General features: G+C 39.1%; 1 protein-coding gene across 2 annotated transcripts in view; it reads right to left on the bottom strand.

Annotated features, from left to right (window-relative positions):
* Window positions 1-3,619: 3,619 nt before the first annotated feature.
* LOC121382032 (ras association domain-containing protein 9-like) overlaps window positions 3,620-18,505 on the bottom strand; it is a 34,785-nt gene continuing 19,899 nt past the window's right edge. The window contains exons 1-2 of one of the 2 annotated variants that reach the window (XM_041511499.1): window positions 8,512-9,595; window positions 3,620-6,406 (exon numbers count right to left, since the gene is read on the bottom strand). In XM_041511499.1, the coding sequence (XP_041367433.1) occupies window positions 4,724-6,406 (1,683 nt within the window). In that variant the 5' untranslated portion in view covers window positions 8,512-9,595 and the 3' untranslated portion in view covers window positions 3,620-4,723. Of the gene's footprint in view, window positions 6,407-8,511; window positions 9,596-18,505 lie in introns of those variants that run through there. The other variant, XM_041511498.1, reaches the window with a different exon arrangement.

The following is an 18,505-nucleotide window of genomic DNA, read 5'->3' as shown; positions in this document are numbered from 1 at the left end:
AAGGAGCACTCTGAACTTTGACCCGATTAGTTTCTATTTGATATAATATTGCTACCTATATATAATTTATATCTTCAAATGTTTGTGATACTGACAAGTTTTTAGCTTTTTTCTTCGTCTTTTTTTTCTTAAACGCAGGCGTTTAAGCATTGTCAGTGTATGTAGTTACGCACGTGTAAGACATTTCAACAGGCGTTGTCAATTTGGCCCATACTGTTCTTCAGATATTTATCATTAGATCTGAAGATTTGCATTTTACAGTCTCGCTAAAGCTCATAATAAATTAAACTTACAGTATCATTTGGAAGATAGCCTCATTATGAAATGGAAGCTGTTTTAAATGCTGTATCATATGCAGTGTTGTTAACACAAATACTACACACCTAGCTCGAGGTGCTCGTAAAATATTGAACTAGATCAGCATTTACACGGCATACCTCGCTCAGTGCATGTAAATATGGTTTTAGGGGAACACATATTTAATTAATTCTTTTTTCTGCCACCGGTTTTATGTATTCACTGGCGTCGTTATGGCAGGTAACGAAGTTGTGTGTGTATGTGCGTGTGCGTGCGTACGTACATGCGTGTGCGTTCGTGTGATTATATATGTGTGGGTGTGTGTTAATGAATGTGTGCGTTCGAGCATGAATGTTGCTGCATGTTTGTTTGTACGCGTGGGCGTGTACATGCGTTTGAATAAATATGTGTTATGCTAGGCTTAGACTGTCAACTGTCACGACGAAGTTGGCCAACTCGACGGCTGCATTGTAAAACTCTCGACTTACGACTGGTGCGCTCAGATTAACAACTAATGGATTATACGACGATCATAGAGTTGTAACAGCGCTCAGACTAGCAACTGGACAGTCGTAAAAGTCGTGAGAGCAGAAAGTTGGCCAACTTTCTTCTGGTAGTTAGTAGTCTGATTCTAGCATTAGTATATGTGGGGGTGGAAGAAGTACGACTATGATGGCCATGTTTAAACTTTATATTGTTAAAATATTACTGTTGCGATAGAATGCTTGGCGAAATTTATAGAAAACAAGGTAATTGAATCCCATTTTGATTGCAATTGAAAACAAACTTTTATTTCTTATTACATAATATAACAAAATTAATCATACTACTCGGTATCGAAATTGTTATTACAACTCACCTGAAGGGCGATGGTTCGTAGGAAGGATATAACTGACGAGTGCATTCGGCTATTTTATCTTCGTCAGTGTTCAGAGACTTTTGTATCAAAGACCGTGGTATGTACTGTCGTGTTTGACTGAAAATACTTCTGAAAAGCCCTAGTAAGAACATTCAATGTGGTGACAGTAGATTTCATTTCTCGGTCTTTAGATCAAGTGTCGGGATTATGAAAACAAAAACAAAAAATATCGTTGATATAAAATCTTTCTTTCTTTTATTTTTTATTTCTTTTATTCGTTCTGTCTTTCGTTCTTTCTTTCTTTCTTTCTTTCTTGATTTAAATCGGCCTAGGCTTCATAAAAACAAACAATCCATTACCCTTCTTTTTCATGATTACAATTTAGGGTCTGGTTTCATGTTTTGCTGCTCGTTTCTTAACCCCCATTCCCCTTCGCCCTCCCCCATCCATCTCCGTCTGTTTCGCGCTCAGTGTAATGAATCTGGTTTGACATTTTGAAGCCCACATATTCCATCCAAACAACAGGCAGATGCGTCGGGGTCTAACCGACCCAACACAGGTAAACATTATTAGGTAACAGCAAATGTAGACATGTCTAGAGCGAAAAGTCAAGCACGTAAATAACTATGTAGATAAACTGACACATATCACTAACAGGTAGGCGGCAGGTAAAAAAAAGAGATAGATGCATTAAACACCACTGAAATTCAAGATATTTACTGCCTGGAGCTTCGGTGAATGCTCCTATTAAAGCATCCTAGTTTCCACTTTTCAAATTATGACGATCTCCATTTTACGTTAAGGTAGCATGAGTAAAGAATGAGTATATTAATTATGACGATCTCCATTTTACGTTAAGGTAGTATGAGTAAAGAATGAGTATATTAATTATGACGATCTCCATTTTACGTTAAGGTAGCATGAGTAAAGAATGAGTATATTAATTATGACGATCTCCATTTTACGTTAAGGTAGCATGAGTAAAGAATGAGTATATTCATTTGTATTTACTTCCCCAGGCAACGGAACGTAGCCTAGTAGTAAAGCGGTCGACTGATACGCGGTCTGTCTGGGATCAATCCCCGTCGGTGGTGCTATAGGGCTATTTATCAAAGATACGACCAGTATGCAATAAGTCGATATAATGTTACTATAATAGTACTAAATCACAAAACAGGTTTATAGACTGTCTGTAGGATATTAGTATAAAATTGGTTCTATAGGATGCCTAAAATAAGTGGAGAGGGGGGGGGGGGGGGATTTGTGAGCAGGAGTGTCCGGTTCCCGTCAATCCCCACCCCAACCCACGATTTGCGGCTGAGCCGTATTAAATTCGAGATAACCAACATAACAGCACGTCATTAAAATAAAAATGTGTATCTCAACCAGACAATTAAGGTGAGCGTGATTCATTACTAGCAGACGGACGATTGGCATGGTGTGACCTTTATATGACCGCTTGTTTTCTAAACAAATAAACCCCTGTGCCTATTTTGACAATTTGGTGTCGCCCATTGACTCACGGCGGCGTGCTGACGCAATATTTAATGGTGCAGTACGTCAGATAATGCACCAACAAATAGTAGTCCAAAACTATAGTCCGTCCCACAGGGAACGCCTTTTTTCATGCTATGGAATTTACTACAAGTTATTTATTTCTGAGCCAATTGGTTTCTAAATTGGATATGAACATTTTATTTTATGTTTATTTCCAAAGCACTTTAACTTTCCTTCTTATGTCAAACAAACCTGAAATTATTTACAGGAGAATGGGACGGACTATAATATCTTTTACGGGATTATATAAAGTTAATTTAAAGTTCATCACAGTGATTATACTCAATTACAGTGACAGGTCGTTGAACAGTGAAGAGGTCGTTGAACTGGCCGTATACCTCGCCACTAAGCCATTAGAATACATCCAAGGTGGGAACCGGTAGCCTTAAATATTATAGAATAGTTTTAAGACAAATACAGCAATGGATTATATATTGAAACTCCATTGATACGATACTTAAAGACGGATTACCGTGTTCATGTTTGCCAAAATGCTGGATCATAAACAAAACAAAATGTATTCATTTGATATACCAAACATCATATCAAATGGGATATGACGACTATATACCTGGTTTAATAGAGTATTTTTCTGGACAAATTAAATATGTATTTGTCAGGTAATTGTGTTGGCCATTTAGTAGGAACACTGTTCGTACGATTCTCCCTTTAAATGGCAAATTGTATAATAGGGAAAAATATATTTGAAGTGAAATTACAAAATATTTGACATTATAGTAATGACATTCTTTGTACATAAACATATTTGGAAATATATATATATATGTATGTATGTATGTATGTATGTATATATGTATATATATACATATATATGATTTTGATATATATTTAAGAATGATTCACATTGAAGTAATTATCAATAAATAAAAAAAACAACAAGTAAAACTGGTCTAAAACATTTATTCTCCTCCCTTTAATGGCCCATACGTCTCTAAAACGTATACCGGTATTGAAACCTGCCTTAAAAATACCATTTCTAAACTTTACACAGTTCTTTATGAGCAGGTGTCCCATATACAGAGGTAAAGTGTAGTTTTGTGTGTTGAAAGCATAACATATTACCAACATGTGCATTATCGAATTTGAAGTTTGCGTATGTCTTAAATAAAAGCTGGTTTTCCACAAGTGTCCGTAACACACGGTTTCACATATCGTTCGCCAAGTGAACATTAATTTGGCCAAAGATCATAAAGTTACTATTAATGACAATTAGTGCGAGATTTCGCATCGTGAGCATTTAATTCGTCGCAGTTTTGTTTGACTATGAAAAATGTTCAACAAAAATTATTTACCAAACTATATATTAATCACTATGATTTTACTAGGTAAGTACTGGTTATGAATGATTTCATGTATAAGTTTCCTGCCTTTTTAAAGAACTAACAATGATTGGTAATAAAATAAAACACATTTGTCAGTCGATATTTAAAGCTGCAATCTCGAAATTATTTAACAATCAAGACAAGATATTCCATGTTATATTTTTATCAGTTACACTGTTCTACGGAGTCTTATAGATGCAGTCACTAATCCAGATCACGTACAATTGCATTAATCTGGCGTTGACGCCAAAACCGCGGATCGCCTTCTTCACTGTTTATTAACGTAATAAAGTATTACAAGAAATAGCGACAGGCATGGTTCTTGTATCGTGGATTTTGACCATATATAGGGGTTGAAATTGGCTGAAATTCCTGCTGGTCATTCGGTTCGACAAACAACAACCGAACCAAATCAAATCGTGCCGGACCAAACATGGTCATAAAGTACAAACGCAAATTGCCGATCCGTTTAGGAAGGCTGGCATAATATATCTCCAGGCACGTTGTGATGTTGACTGGCCAAAACAAAAATGGCCGGGTCGGTAGTATTTCGACCACTGATATACGTTAATAACGAAAATATCGATTTATTAAAGCTGGAGTCGCGCTGGTGTTTTAAATTAGAGCATAATGATATAACAATGTCAGGTGAGATTGCAACTTTAAATTACACCAATGTTTCCAATCCGGGAGATTCGTCGCTGTGCATGGAGCTGAGACCCGTATCTGAATCGTTGTCGTCACGTGACACTTTACAAGATCTCTCAAGAATCGAGTAATGGCCGTCATTTGCGTATGTATACATTGTTGGTGGAAGAAAACAGTTCCTACTTCCGGTAAACGGTAAGTCGGTCTTGTAATGATTGTCGTACTGTTTGTAATCTCTATATGAATCGCCATTGATATATGGCTTGTCGATTCGAGGTTGTTTCTGAGTCACAATTTCTCTATTTTTCAAAATAGACGTCACTCTTAATTCATTTCGATTCCCTTGATTCTGCCCATGTTTCTCTAATTCAGGAGGGCGTGGATTCAGTGGAATGTCGTTATGGAAACGAGCCACGAGACTCTGGGTATTTTGAATATGTTCTGTTAAATTTTCTTTAGACGTTCCGATCACGTGCATGTGATTGAGCGTGTCATCAAACGTTACAGACTTCGTCCTCATTCTAGGATATTCATCGTGTACGTGCAGCTGACCCACACGGTCCTCGCTGTCAAGCTCAAGGTCGCGACTAGCGGTCGTGTGACCCACTGGTCTTGTTTCCTCGTGCGACGGCAGAGGTGAGTCCAGACCCTCCAACTCGATCTTGAGTGACTTGAGCATTTGCTGTTTCACACTGATCTGCTGGTCGAAATACTGAAGTTCCTTTTTAATCCCTTCTTCCTTGTACCTCTGCATCATGTTAGCAGTGACTAGACGATTGATATCCACCTGAATCTGCTCGCACCTTTCATTCTCCTCGGAACCATAAACCACATCTGTAACAACACCACCACCACCACCACACCCAACCCCTCCACGATCTGGCAGACGGGAACCACTTCCTCCAAACGTGGGTCCGCCCGCCAGACCGCTCTCCTGAATCCTGGACGACAGTCTCCAGATGGTATTCCTCTCCTTCTGAATCCCGTCCTCCAGCTGTAGAATCCTGTCACAGAATTCCAGATACTCATCCACCTCGTCCTCGCGAATGCTAGAAAGAAACGCGTCCATGCTGCCGCTGTCGTCGCTGGCGCTGTCGAGGTACGAGTTCTGGACGTAGTCCTCACCGTTCTCATGGATCCTGCTGAAGTGCCGCTTTGTCTCAAGGTTCTCTATCATCTGCTCCGTCTCCTCTATCCTCTCCTTGATGTCGTGCAGCTTCCTCTCCTGAGTAATCACCAGCTTGACGACGCCCTCCAGACACTTCATCTGGCCCGTGTCGTAACAGTTATCGTGACTGCAACACCTACCGCTTCTCGTCGCGTGCCTCGAGGACCGGTGTTTGCTGCTTCTCCTGTGACGTCGCTTAGACCGCGAGAGCTCGCCCGGGAGAAAGTAGTCGTCGAGTTTCCTCATGTCTAGCTGAACGTTGCACTGCTCGGCGCCCCAGGCCTTCCACACCTTGAGTAGCTTAGTCCTGGCCTGCAGCGGTCGCTCCACCTCGCGCCACCGCTCGAAGATGGCGTAGCTGTCGGTGCCGTGGAACTCGTGCTTGTTGTCGTGGTAGAGCAGCGCGTAGATGATGTCGTCGCACGTGGTGCGCTTCGTCAGACCGGTCACCCAGCGCTGTACGCCGTTTACCCAGATCGGTACGTCGAGCGAGGTCGAGTCCGGCGAGTCAGACTGCATGTTACGCTCGTCCATCTACAGAAGGTAAAATAAACATCATTATCAACATCATCATTGTCATCATCATCATAATCATTAATATCATCATCATCAACATCATCACATAATCATCATCACATAATTATCATTTAACATCATCAATAACATCACATCATCTTCATTATCAATATCATCATCATCATCATCATCATCATCACGCAATCATCACCATTACCACAAATATAATTATTAGTTAGTATCAAGCAATTATTATTTCAGGTTTTTGTATTATTACTATTAGTACGCACTTATCTATAGTAGTAGTTGTTGTTGTTGTTGTTTTAATAATGGTGGTGGTTGTCGTCGCTGCCGTCGTCGTAGTAGTAATAATAGTAGTACCATTATTATTAACATTATTATTTTGTTGTTAAATATTATCAATATGACTGTGTCGATTATTATTGTTATTAATCACCTAGCGAATATGGACACGAAATGAAATCCAGCCTGTCAAAACATAAATGTTATAATGTCATGGTACTATTTATCGGATTATCAGAATAAATAACTCCACCTAAAACAGCATGTAATGCTTGCTAATGACCGTGATGTTAATCTACTTATAAATAACGATGTCAGTAACTCCACCTAGAATTCAGGTAATCCTAACGCACAGGTTCATTTACACAACAATGAAAAGCTTGCTTGTGGCATTTCAGCATATTTTCAAACTAAGGTTATTTTGTACATTTACGAAAAAGCCCGTCGCAGTATTAATCTGGTTTATAGAGAGAGAGAGAGAGAGAGAGAGAGAGAGAGAGAGAGAGAGAGAGAGAGAGAGAGAGAGAGAGAGAGAGAGAGAGATTGAAAAAGGAGAAACGGAGTGGCAGAGACAGAGAGTAAAAAAAAAGTTTGTTTTATTTAACTACGCCACTAGAGCACATTGATTTGTTTATCTTATCATCGTCTATTGGACGTCAAACATATGGTCATTCTGACACTGTTTTTTTTTAGAGGAAACCCGCTGTCGCCATATAGGCTAAAAAGAGAGAGAGACAGATACAGAGACAGAGTAAGAGAGGCACAGAGAGAAAAATTGTAAAAAGAGAGAGAGAGAGAGAGAGAGAGAGAGAGAGAGAGAGAGAGAGAGAGAGAGAGAGAGAGAGAGAGAGAGAGGGAGGGGAGGAACCCGCTACTATCGCATAGGCTACTCCTACCAAACAACAGAAAAATATCCTGCACTGTATGCACATTCCCAGGGACAGGACATCACATATCACGGTATTTAATATACTAGCTGTAGGGCACTGGTCAGGGCAGGGACAACTCTCTGTGTCTACCAAAAGGAATCGATTCTAACAACCACAAAGCGTTAAAAGCTAAAGATGTAAACTATATGAACACAGGTTGAGCTGTTCAGAACAGTTAACTGATTAGTGTTAAAGAAGAAACCCGATGTCACTACTTGGTTAATCCTTCCGACTGTAGGCGAATATACAGAGGATTCGTCACGAGTATTTTAATATGAACAGTATTTTTCGAACCTCTGCCGAGACAAATACCAATTAACAAGACGAGGTTGATATTTTACATATTAATAAAAAATAAAAAATAAAAAAATAAAAAACCCACCACGAGTAGCGAAATCTATTTATTCTATGACACTTCTAAACTAATATTATAATTCTATATTTAGTCAATCACAATTCTAAAGTCGCCTCCAGCAGCAACGTGACGTCATCACGATTATCAAAAATGAAATCACGCTATTTAACTAAATGTGTAAACATATGACCCACTGACAGCAAAGGGTTATTAACCGGGTTAATAAATATATATTCTATGATGCCTTTGAGGAAATACATATGAACTATGGCATATGAAATTGCCCACAGGCATCACAGAACATATCTGACGTAGAATATTAACTCAAGCATTCCACTCACAATTAACATCCTCAATCACCTTAGGTGAACGTTGTACAGTCATGCATTAAAGAATGTCCACAAAGAGATAAAACAAAAACACCCCAACAAATTAAATAATTAATTCCTGAATCTTAATTCGTCGTGAAACAAATACAAGTAAATGCCTAAAATATATTTGAGACTAGATAACAAACAACAACAAAACGTACTCACTAGTATTCAATGCCAAATATCGTTACAATATATGTCTGTTAACTTGATATACTCGCTGTATATTTTCACACATTGTCATGCAAGCATTTTTGCTCAGGATAGTTGATTGTGTTGTGTGTTTTTTCGTTCCAACATCTGTCACGCGAATTAAAATGACATACATTATTTAGCTGTAGCACCTGAAATGACACCTGATTCACGGAGAGAGAAATATCAATAGTTCAGCTATTCACAGCATGAACGAGGAAGGTTAGTGGTCATATCTGTAGAGCGAATCATAAATCGTTAGCTCAGTCAAGAGTTCAAAAGCGTAAAACATATTAGTAACCCTTTAGTCTATTTCCAAAGTGAAAAACATTGTGTCTGTTGACAATGTTTAGAACACGAAACATTAGCTTGATAAGAATTCCAGTAGGGTCAAAACGTTAGTCTTGTCGGAATTTTAGATGAGTAAAATGTTAATGTGATAAAGTGTCAACTTTACGTAAGATTTCACTGGGAAATCCTGAGTGGAGGTTGTTTGTAACAATGATGTAATTTCAGAGATTAAAAATAGAAGACCCCACATACGAGAACAACCTCGTCGAATTGATTCCTTTCATTGTTTTTCCCAGCGAGGAAAATCGAAACCATGATTAGAGAATCCTGAACGATTAGTTGTTTCATCAACAATATATCCTTTGCATTGATTTGACAATAGGAACTGAAATCCATGTCACAAGTGTGCAATCAGAAGACACTAGTGCTTAAAAAGTGTTTTACATGGATGCAAACCGGGAGCCAAATTCGGCATCCATAACCATTTAGTCTTTCCATGGACATTATTTTCTTGCATTGATTTGAACGAATGCTCCACTATTTGAATCACGTGTCCAGCTAACTCCTTTAACAATGCTTTTGTATGCACTGATGCAAACAAATCAGTCAACACACAAATTCCATCTGCCCAATACTTCACTGAACAAGAAGATAAATTGAGACAAATCAATATATATACTGTAATACATATTTCCAGTTGCAGTGAAGTCGATCAGTAGCTGTGGGTCCCCTCAACCAGCGTGTCCTCCCACTGCCTGTGCGGGAGATTGTGTATCAGCTGTTTGCTCAAATTGAACAGCGGGGCGTACAATACACACGGTATCTAGTGCGTTATCCCAACACAGAAACAAACCGCGATAGTTGTCAAATCTGACCTCACCGTATCTGTTTGTCAACAGCACGCATGGGTCACTGAGCGACAGATACAATTGCTTGATGGATAAACCTTCCTTGTAATTGCGTCCTACGGCAAGTTTTCAGTTTATCTGTGTCCAGTCATCAGAGGTTTGGAGTTGAATAAAACAGACCTCTGTGAGAAGGGGTTTATCGCTTTTTTGCCGCTTAGGGACAGGTTCTGTCTGAATAGAATAGAATAGAATAGAATATATGTTTAACGACACCTCAGCACGAAAAATACATCGGCTATTGGGTGTCAAACTATGGTAAATGCAATCAAATAATGGCTCTGTCTGAATGACAAAACCAATAACGTACTGAAAATCGTACCTCTGCACTTGGTTGAGGTCAAAGGGTTATTTGATAAGACATGATTGCTCTGAATATGAACCACTCTCAGGTGCTTCATCTCTAGGACTAGAAGTCCCTAAGTTGATACATCCTTCCTTGTCTGTCTAAAGAAGGACTTCGACTGTCAAGACTTGCCAATATTGTTTTTTTGAACCTAGCGCCTGAACTCAGAATGGCCTTATTGCTGGCAAGTACCTTAGTCTGACACCCAATAGTATTTGCTTGTGATGGGGTGTCGTCAAACATTCATTCATTAATTTTATTGCTGGCGAGAGTTAGATACGAGGAAATGGTGCTTGTTTTTGACGTAAGATAAGGTCGATGCATAAATAAATAGATAAGAAGCATGGGCTCTTTTTAGGTAAGATGAGATAGGATAGGTCCACCGCCTAAAGACTCTTAGGAGCTCTTTGATCTTAAAAACATAATTTGAAATAACTGCAACGGAGGTCCCTAAGTTGATACATCCTTCCTTGTCTGTCTAAAGAAGGACTTCGACTGTCAAGACTTGCCAATATTGTTTTTTGAACCTAGCGCCTGAACTCAGAATGGCCTTATTGCTGGCAAGTACCTTAGTCTGACACCCAATAGTATTTGTTTGTGATGGGGTGTCGTCAAACATTCATTCATTAATTTTATTGCTGGCGAGAGTTAGATACGAGGAAATGGTGCTTGTTTTTGACGTAAGATAAGGTCGATGCATAAATAAATAGATAAGAAGCATCGGCTCTTTTTAGTTAAGATGAGGTAGGATAGGTCCGCCGCCTAAAGACTCTTAGGAGCTCTTTGATCTTAAAAACATAATTTGAAATAACTGCAACGGAGGTCAACACTCCCTGAGCCCATTGTGGAACATCCACCGATGTCGTGTCCTTGTTCAGTACAGGCATGTCCCTGGAGAGATGTGTGCCAAACACAATTTGGCATTGACCTCGGGTGAACGGACAATTGTTTTGATTAATGTTGTGGATCTTTTATTTATAGTTTATATGGGGGATGTCAGTGTTTTGTGATTTTTAAGAGGGAGAGAGAGAGAGAGAGAGAGAGAGAGAGAGAGAGAGAGAGAGAGAGAGAGAGAGAGAGAGAGAGAAGGAGACGATACTGAGAAAGAAACAGAAATAGACACAGAGACTAAGACAGAGAGAGAGAGAGAGAGAGAGAGAGAGAGAGAGAGAGAGAGAGAGAGAGAGAGAGAGAGAGAGAGAGAGAGAGAAGACTGAGAAAGAAACAGAAATAGACACACAGAGACTAAGAGAGAGACAGAGAGATAGAGAGAGAGAAAGAGAGGGAAAGAGACACAGAGAGACAGACACACACACACACACACACATAAAGAGAGACAGAGAGGATAGGTGGAGGAACAGAGAGAGACACATACAGACAGACAGAGAGAGAGAGGGGGTAGAGGGAGGGACGGATAGAGAGAGAGAGAGAGAGAGAGAGAGAGAGAGAGAGAGAGAGCGACAGACACGCACACACACACACACACACACACACACACAGAGAGAGAGAGAGAGAGAGAGAGAGAGAGAGAGAGAGAGACAGACAGACAGACAGAGACAGAGAGACAGAGAGAGACAGAGACAGAGACCGAGAGAGGCCGACCTTAAATACCTGCCAGAGGAAACGGGTAATGAAAAGCGAATGACAATGTAACCGTTTCTCATACACTAGTAGTGGGATTACTAGCTGTGTTCGACAGCTCATACTCGATGCATAAACACTATAGCTGTAATGAAGCAATATCCACTAAGTGTTTAAGCTTTGCCTTCGGCACCTCGTTATAAATGGAGGTCATGTTTTATATCAGGCCAACACAAAGAAGAAATATGCTAGTATTTATAAGCAAACGCCATTGCAAACATAAACACAAATGCAACACACACACACACACACACACACACACACACACACACACACACACAAAACCCACACACAGAAAGAGAGAGACAGAGAGATAGACAGAAAGCGAGAGAGAGAGAGAGAGAGAGAGGGGGGGGAGAGAGATAGAGAGGTGGGGGGGGGGGACATTGAAACAGAACCAGACAAAGAGAGGAGAGACAGAGGGAGAGGGAACTGATTGTGGATGAGGTTAGAGATAGATGATGAGAGAGATAAGGAGTAACAGATAAGCGGGAGAGAGGGAGGGAGTAAGTTCGAAAGAAAGAAAGAACATGCTAAACATCGAGACCGGCGGACGATCAGACAAATTCGTGACAAACATTTCTTGAACCATCTGGTGCGAAACGCGTTGAATTTTGTTAGTGTATCCACCGCCATTTTGATATTTAATTGTCGCTTTTTGTTTATAAGCCTTTGTATATCAGTGTTAAAGCGTTCATCGGGTGTGTGATGGGACGTAGGGTAATCTTCTCGGTGGGCCAGCTATCTTTTCCCATCCCAACCAGTAACCCTCGACTGGTATATCAAAGGCCATGTGTTGGTTTGTCTTGGAAAGTGCACACTTATTATAGATCTATTGTTTTTTTTCAAAAGGCCCGCGTATCATATGGTGGCGGTGGGTTTTCTCTCTCACACACTACGCCAAATGTCTAGTTAACTGTGTAAGAATATAAACAATCAGATCTGGTGTAAACTGTGACTAAGTTGTCCTTAAATACCGTAATTAATCTTTACAAAAATCTCACAATCATAATTCATAATACTGCTATGCTTTGGTCGTGTAGTGGTGCCCTGCGAAATAGGAGGGGTGAACATATTTGCAATTTCTCAGTAGTCAAGACTTCGAATTATTTTAACATTCTCATATACCACTAAGGTTTCGAGTATCGTAGTCAAGAGACACTTTTGAATATCCCACCGGCCTCGGTGGTGTCGTGGTTAAGCCATCGGACATAAGGCTGGTAGGTACAGGGTTCGTAGACCGGTACCGGCTCCCACCCAGAGCGAGTTTCAACGACTCAATGACTCAGTGTAAAACCACTACATCCTCTTTTCTCTCACTAACCACTAACAATTAACTCACAGTCCTTGACAAACAGCCCAGATAGCTGAGGTGTGTGCCCATGACAGCGTGCTTGAACCTTAATTAGATTCTGTTACTTATTAATATACGACCTTGGGTATGCTTTTTGATGACCCAGTGTCTTAATTACTAAATTTTAGACCTCAAATATATGTCGACAAAATAGTTTACTGGTACATTCAATCCTTCTTTCTATTTCTTTTTTTTCTTTTTTCTTTTTCTTTTTAATTTTATATAGTTTGTTTTGTTTTTTTCATTTTTTATTTCACATAATACAGGACAAAAACAGGCAGATCAACAGGAACATTCTTGTATCAACGAGGAAGAAAAAAACTACATATATTTACAACACCCTTCTAAGTACTGCATTTAAAACACAATTGTACATGCAGATACACAAATAATTTCTCTTTCTTTTCTTATCCCCGTCGTTTTGCCAATACGTTCACATTCTATTGTAAACTGTATTATTTGTCTGTTCACCTATACATTTAAAAAGAAATAAATACGATTAAATTGCCCACGATTGCCTAGAAAGTTGAACTTGTAATCCGTTTTTCAAATATTGAAACACGGTCAAACAATTTATCTTCAGTCAACAGTGTTAAAGCTTGTCATTATTTAGTTCGCTAAGCTATCATACTCATTCAACAGTAAATACTTATTCGCTCCCATTGTTCAGAAATAGTTCTTTTTGCAATATATACTAGAATATATGATCTAAGCCACTGATTCCGAATAAAACCTGAAGTATGCATAAAAATCAGTTTATGATTAATTAAGACGTTTCAACGGCCGTGTGTACAAATATCCTTTCACAAAGGCTTAACATATGTGCAGTGAGCCAAGTGGTCGTTACTAGCAGGTTCGTGACAGTGCAGAACTCTTCAATATAGAGTTCGAGTGTTTACATTTGGAAAATAAATATGGCTGAAAGAACATTGTTCTGGTGTACAGCAGCTTTCAGTGGGAAATAATATTGGAAATAATAAATATTTTGGTTTTTAGGTCTTCGGTTGTACATGTAGAGTCTGTATTGTGTTTTCAGATTGCAATAAATAACTGTAAGTAATTACAGTGTGTCGGTTGTCAATAAGGTGACCAGGTAACCTAACCAATTGTCCTAGTTACGGATTTACGTAAAGCCATAGGGGTTTGAATTTGCACAGACATTTTCATAAATGCTCAAAATCCGTATGTGTATCATTTTATACATAAAAAATTTTTAAAACCCGCAGAGATTCATATCACATCAGGAGCGTAGGCATGGAGGGGGTCGGACGACTCTACCCTCACCCCCATCCCCGCTGATGCTAAAAATTTTACGGTATAATATTAGTATATTCATATAGGTGTCCAGGAAAAATGTAGACAAAGGGTCCGCTAGGTTCATATTCGAACTACCCCTCCGCCCCCCCCCCCCCCCACCCCTCAACCTTTCAAACCATACAACGCCCCTGCACATAGTAGCAAGCACTTGACCGACATCAGCCAATAACACCTCCCAAATATAACACACGGTCAGCTTGTTTTCGGCCTGAAAACTTACAATTTCACTATCCAAACTGGAGTTTAAAACCACCTGTAATAACAAAACTAAAATTCGCTGATCTACAAATGTATGTGTTAAATATCGCTTTATGGTATCTAGTTTAATATAAATAGGCAATATTTACATGATTCACAATCAGAAATGTGGATTGAGGATCCTTTAAACAGATACGTTTGCTAAAATTTTATATAAAATTAAATATTTTCTTTTTTAAAAATATGGTAATGGCTGACAAAATTAAATGATTTACAAGCTGAATTGCGAGTGGGTGATACGTTTGCAAAAATATATATAAAATGTTGAAACAAAGTAATATAAAACAAAGTAATAGAAATTTTTTCCGCTTTCAACTAAATAATATAACTCAAACATTTTATTTATTTATTTAAATATGGTAATGTCAAATATAAATTGAAATGCGGGTGGTAAAAATATTTTAAACATATATTTTTGCCGAAAATTATATCAAAAATATTAATAGCCATTTTGTTGTGCCTTTAACAAAAGATATCTGAAACATATTATAATATAAGCGTACACTGTGGCGCCAATAATGGCTTTGAAAAACTATTATTATTAAATAACAATCACTTTAAAACAGCGACACCCGTGACTAACGCCGGTCCTGATTTTCACAATACCTGCCATTTGTGTGTGTCGTCAAAACGCCGACACCTAGCCTATACTTTAAATAACCCAGGGTATTCGCGACCGCCAAACCGTGTAATGCAATACAACACACTGGAGTTAATCATTTTCAGTTTACCGGCATGACGATGATTTGCCGATCTATCGATAAGTTCAAGAGTAGTCCGTATATAAAACACGGCTTATCCAATACAATATAATATTAATCTGTTTGCCACAAGAATGTGTATAGTTGTGTTCTAAAGTCACTGACCAGTGCCAATATAGTAGGGGTATGGAAAAAGGTTGTTTATACATGTGTATCTATGAATAAACGTAGTTAGCATACCATCTACCTGAGGTAAGAATGGGCGATACGTACAGATATAAAAAAAAAAACATTGGTTTTTATTACGTGTACGTATTACATGTCACTGTTCCTTTGTAGAACATGGTATATCATTACAGATGGCGATAAATCGACCCTATGTCCGACTGCACCTCTACATATGCAAATGCTCTACCACAGAGCTCCACGCCACCCCTGAACCAAGACCAGAGTTACAAGTAGCCATTTTAAAAATAGTTTTACATTATTGAAATTACAATTTACTGACATTTTCTTGCTTTGAATATTAATGTCTCTATAACCAATGCATTACTCGACATTGTAATGTTCTGTAAGGTCATTTCAAATGCATTTATCCGTATAATGCTTTATATGTAAAACATGATAGCGTTTTAAACAAACCCAGGGAATAGCAGGGGGGGGGGGGGGGGGGGGGGGGGGGATTTTGTTGGGAGGAGGTGGGGGGGGCGACGGAAGTCTTGTAATGGCTGAAAACTCAGTATAGTCCCTTTTACACCTGATTAAGGCAGGATTTTTGTTTCAAAAGATTGGGGGAGGTGCATCCATGTATAAGCAGCGTGGAGCATTGACCCATAGGGAGAATGGATGCCCTGACCCCTCTCAATTTCTCAGGATTGCGAGGAATGGCTGCCTGTATTCGTGTGTATTTCCAATCTTCGTTGAAAAACAGCACACCTCTAACACGTGGGGCAAGGTGAGGGAGTTATATAATAGGGTGGACGTGCTTTGAAGGGCACGAAATAAATGCAGTTTAGTAATCAGTTCTGCCCTGTCATCATAAACAAATCAATGTTGTGTGGATCGCTGCCCTCGCGATCACATCTAATATCATTAAGGAACAATCAGTGTCATAACTAGCGGGGTAAGCTTGACAACTGTCTCAACCCTTGTAAAACAAGGTTTATGTTGTTGTTATTGATGTTGTTGGGGTTTTGATTTTTGTTAGGTTGTTGTGGGGATTCAGACATATCACACCATATTACAAGGGGACCGTGGTCAAGGGCATATGATTAACGTGCAAGTTCAGAACAAGCTCTTGTAACACACGCCTGTCATGGACGCAGGTGTTGGCTCTCGCCAGCTCCTCCGTCCAGGACAGGAAAGGGTTTGGGGGCGGGGTGGGAGAGGGGTCGCCCGTGCTGGCATGTACAAGAGAGCACAAGCAGCCCGACCGGAAGTGGATAAGGGGTTAGCTTTGGTGCTATTGGATTTGCAAATGCCCCGTAGGATTAAAGTCAAATGGAAATTGGTGCGTATTTTCTTGAGGGTAATTTTGCCGCATAATTTAGAGCGGTTCATCAAAATTGAAAATGAAGCTGATTGGTTGATTTGACTTCGTTGATCAAAAGGTAGCTCCTTAAGAGTGCGTAAAACAGTTATGCACTTAAGTTGATCTTAGCGCTTAGGTCGCTCCGTGGAACGGGGCTCTATTTCTACGTAGTGTGCAGCTTTTACCATTTAATTATCATATTATATTTTATGTAATGTTGAAGGAGTCTGTGCACGGGGCAATGATTCCTTCGAAGCACAAAACTGTTATTCAATATTCTGGTTTGTAAGATATTCACATCAACAGATCTTCCCCATTTAGGGGCAGTCAGTAACCTGTTGATGGGTCAACATTCATATTAATTGATAGCAACAGTAAGGTTATTATTTCAAGATCTTTTCTCTCTTAGTTTGAATTTTAAAATTGTTGACATCGACATTCTGATCTGTACAATCTCCACATCTACAGATCTGTCAACAATCATATTAATTGATAGCAACAGTAAGGTTAGTATTTAAATATTGTTTCTCTTTTATTTTTAAATTTAAAATTGTTGACATCGACATTCTGATTTGTACAATCTCCACATCTACAGATGACCAATTAGTGACCTGTTGACGGGTCAACAATCGTATTAGCCGATAGCAACAGTAAGGTTATTGTGATAAAAGTCTCAACACCTCGCGATCCACTGTCCACATACCCCAAGCTAGTCAACCAGACGAGGTGGTTTGGTATGTGGTGATCGTAAATCTTGATAGAAGATTCCTCTCCACTTATTAAACATGAGGACTCGGTAGAGGTTCCTTCACCATAATTCAATTTTCAGTGTCAACTGTGTTGACATTTTGTGTCATAAATATACGCCTAGACATTAATGAAGTATCATCTGAATTGTATTGCAGCCAAAAGAGCACTAGAGGTCCATGCCGACGTAGTTTAAACCAGATACTGTGAGGTTTTACAAATTTTATATCTACTGGATATTTACCGTGACGGTATGCGTAAATTACGATGGTTAAGCCATCGGACATAAGGCTGGTAGGTACAGGGTTCGCAGCCCGGTATCGGCTCCCACCCGGAGCGAGTTTTAACGACTCAATGGGTAGGTGTAAGGCCAATACACCCTCTTCTCTCTCACTAACCACTAACAATTAACAACTAACCTACTGTCCTGTACAGACAACCCAGATAGCTCAGGTGTGTGTCCAGGACAGCGTGCTTGAACCTCAATTGGATATAAGCACGAAATAAGTTGTAATGGACGAATGTATGATAAGTACATCAGTGTAATTCCCGTTCCATAGTTAATTACCATACAGTATCATGCATATTAACGGTTTCTGTCTTTTTCTCTAGAAAACATTCAATATTGCTGTCAATATTTTTTCAATATCATCTGTATACAAAGAACATTAATTTCAAAGTGTTGGTGCTTACTTAATGTCCAGGTGTATATTAGACGTTGATGGAAACAATGCGCTGAGGTACGAAATATTGTCTATCAAAGTACAGAATCGCAGCATTCCGCTAAAAGTATTTATAAGATTCTGTTTAAAATGTAAATATTATTAACCTTAACCAGCCAACTACATATTTCAACTATTTACTGGTAGAATTGTA

This window comes from Gigantopelta aegis, chromosome 9 (genome assembly GCF_016097555.1).
Source record: "Gigantopelta aegis isolate Gae_Host chromosome 9, Gae_host_genome, whole genome shotgun sequence".
NCBI lineage: Eukaryota > Metazoa > Mollusca > Gastropoda > Neomphalida > Peltospiridae > Gigantopelta > Gigantopelta aegis.
The sequence above is the reverse complement of the archived record's forward strand: the minus strand, read 5'-3'. Positions and strand labels throughout refer to the sequence as shown.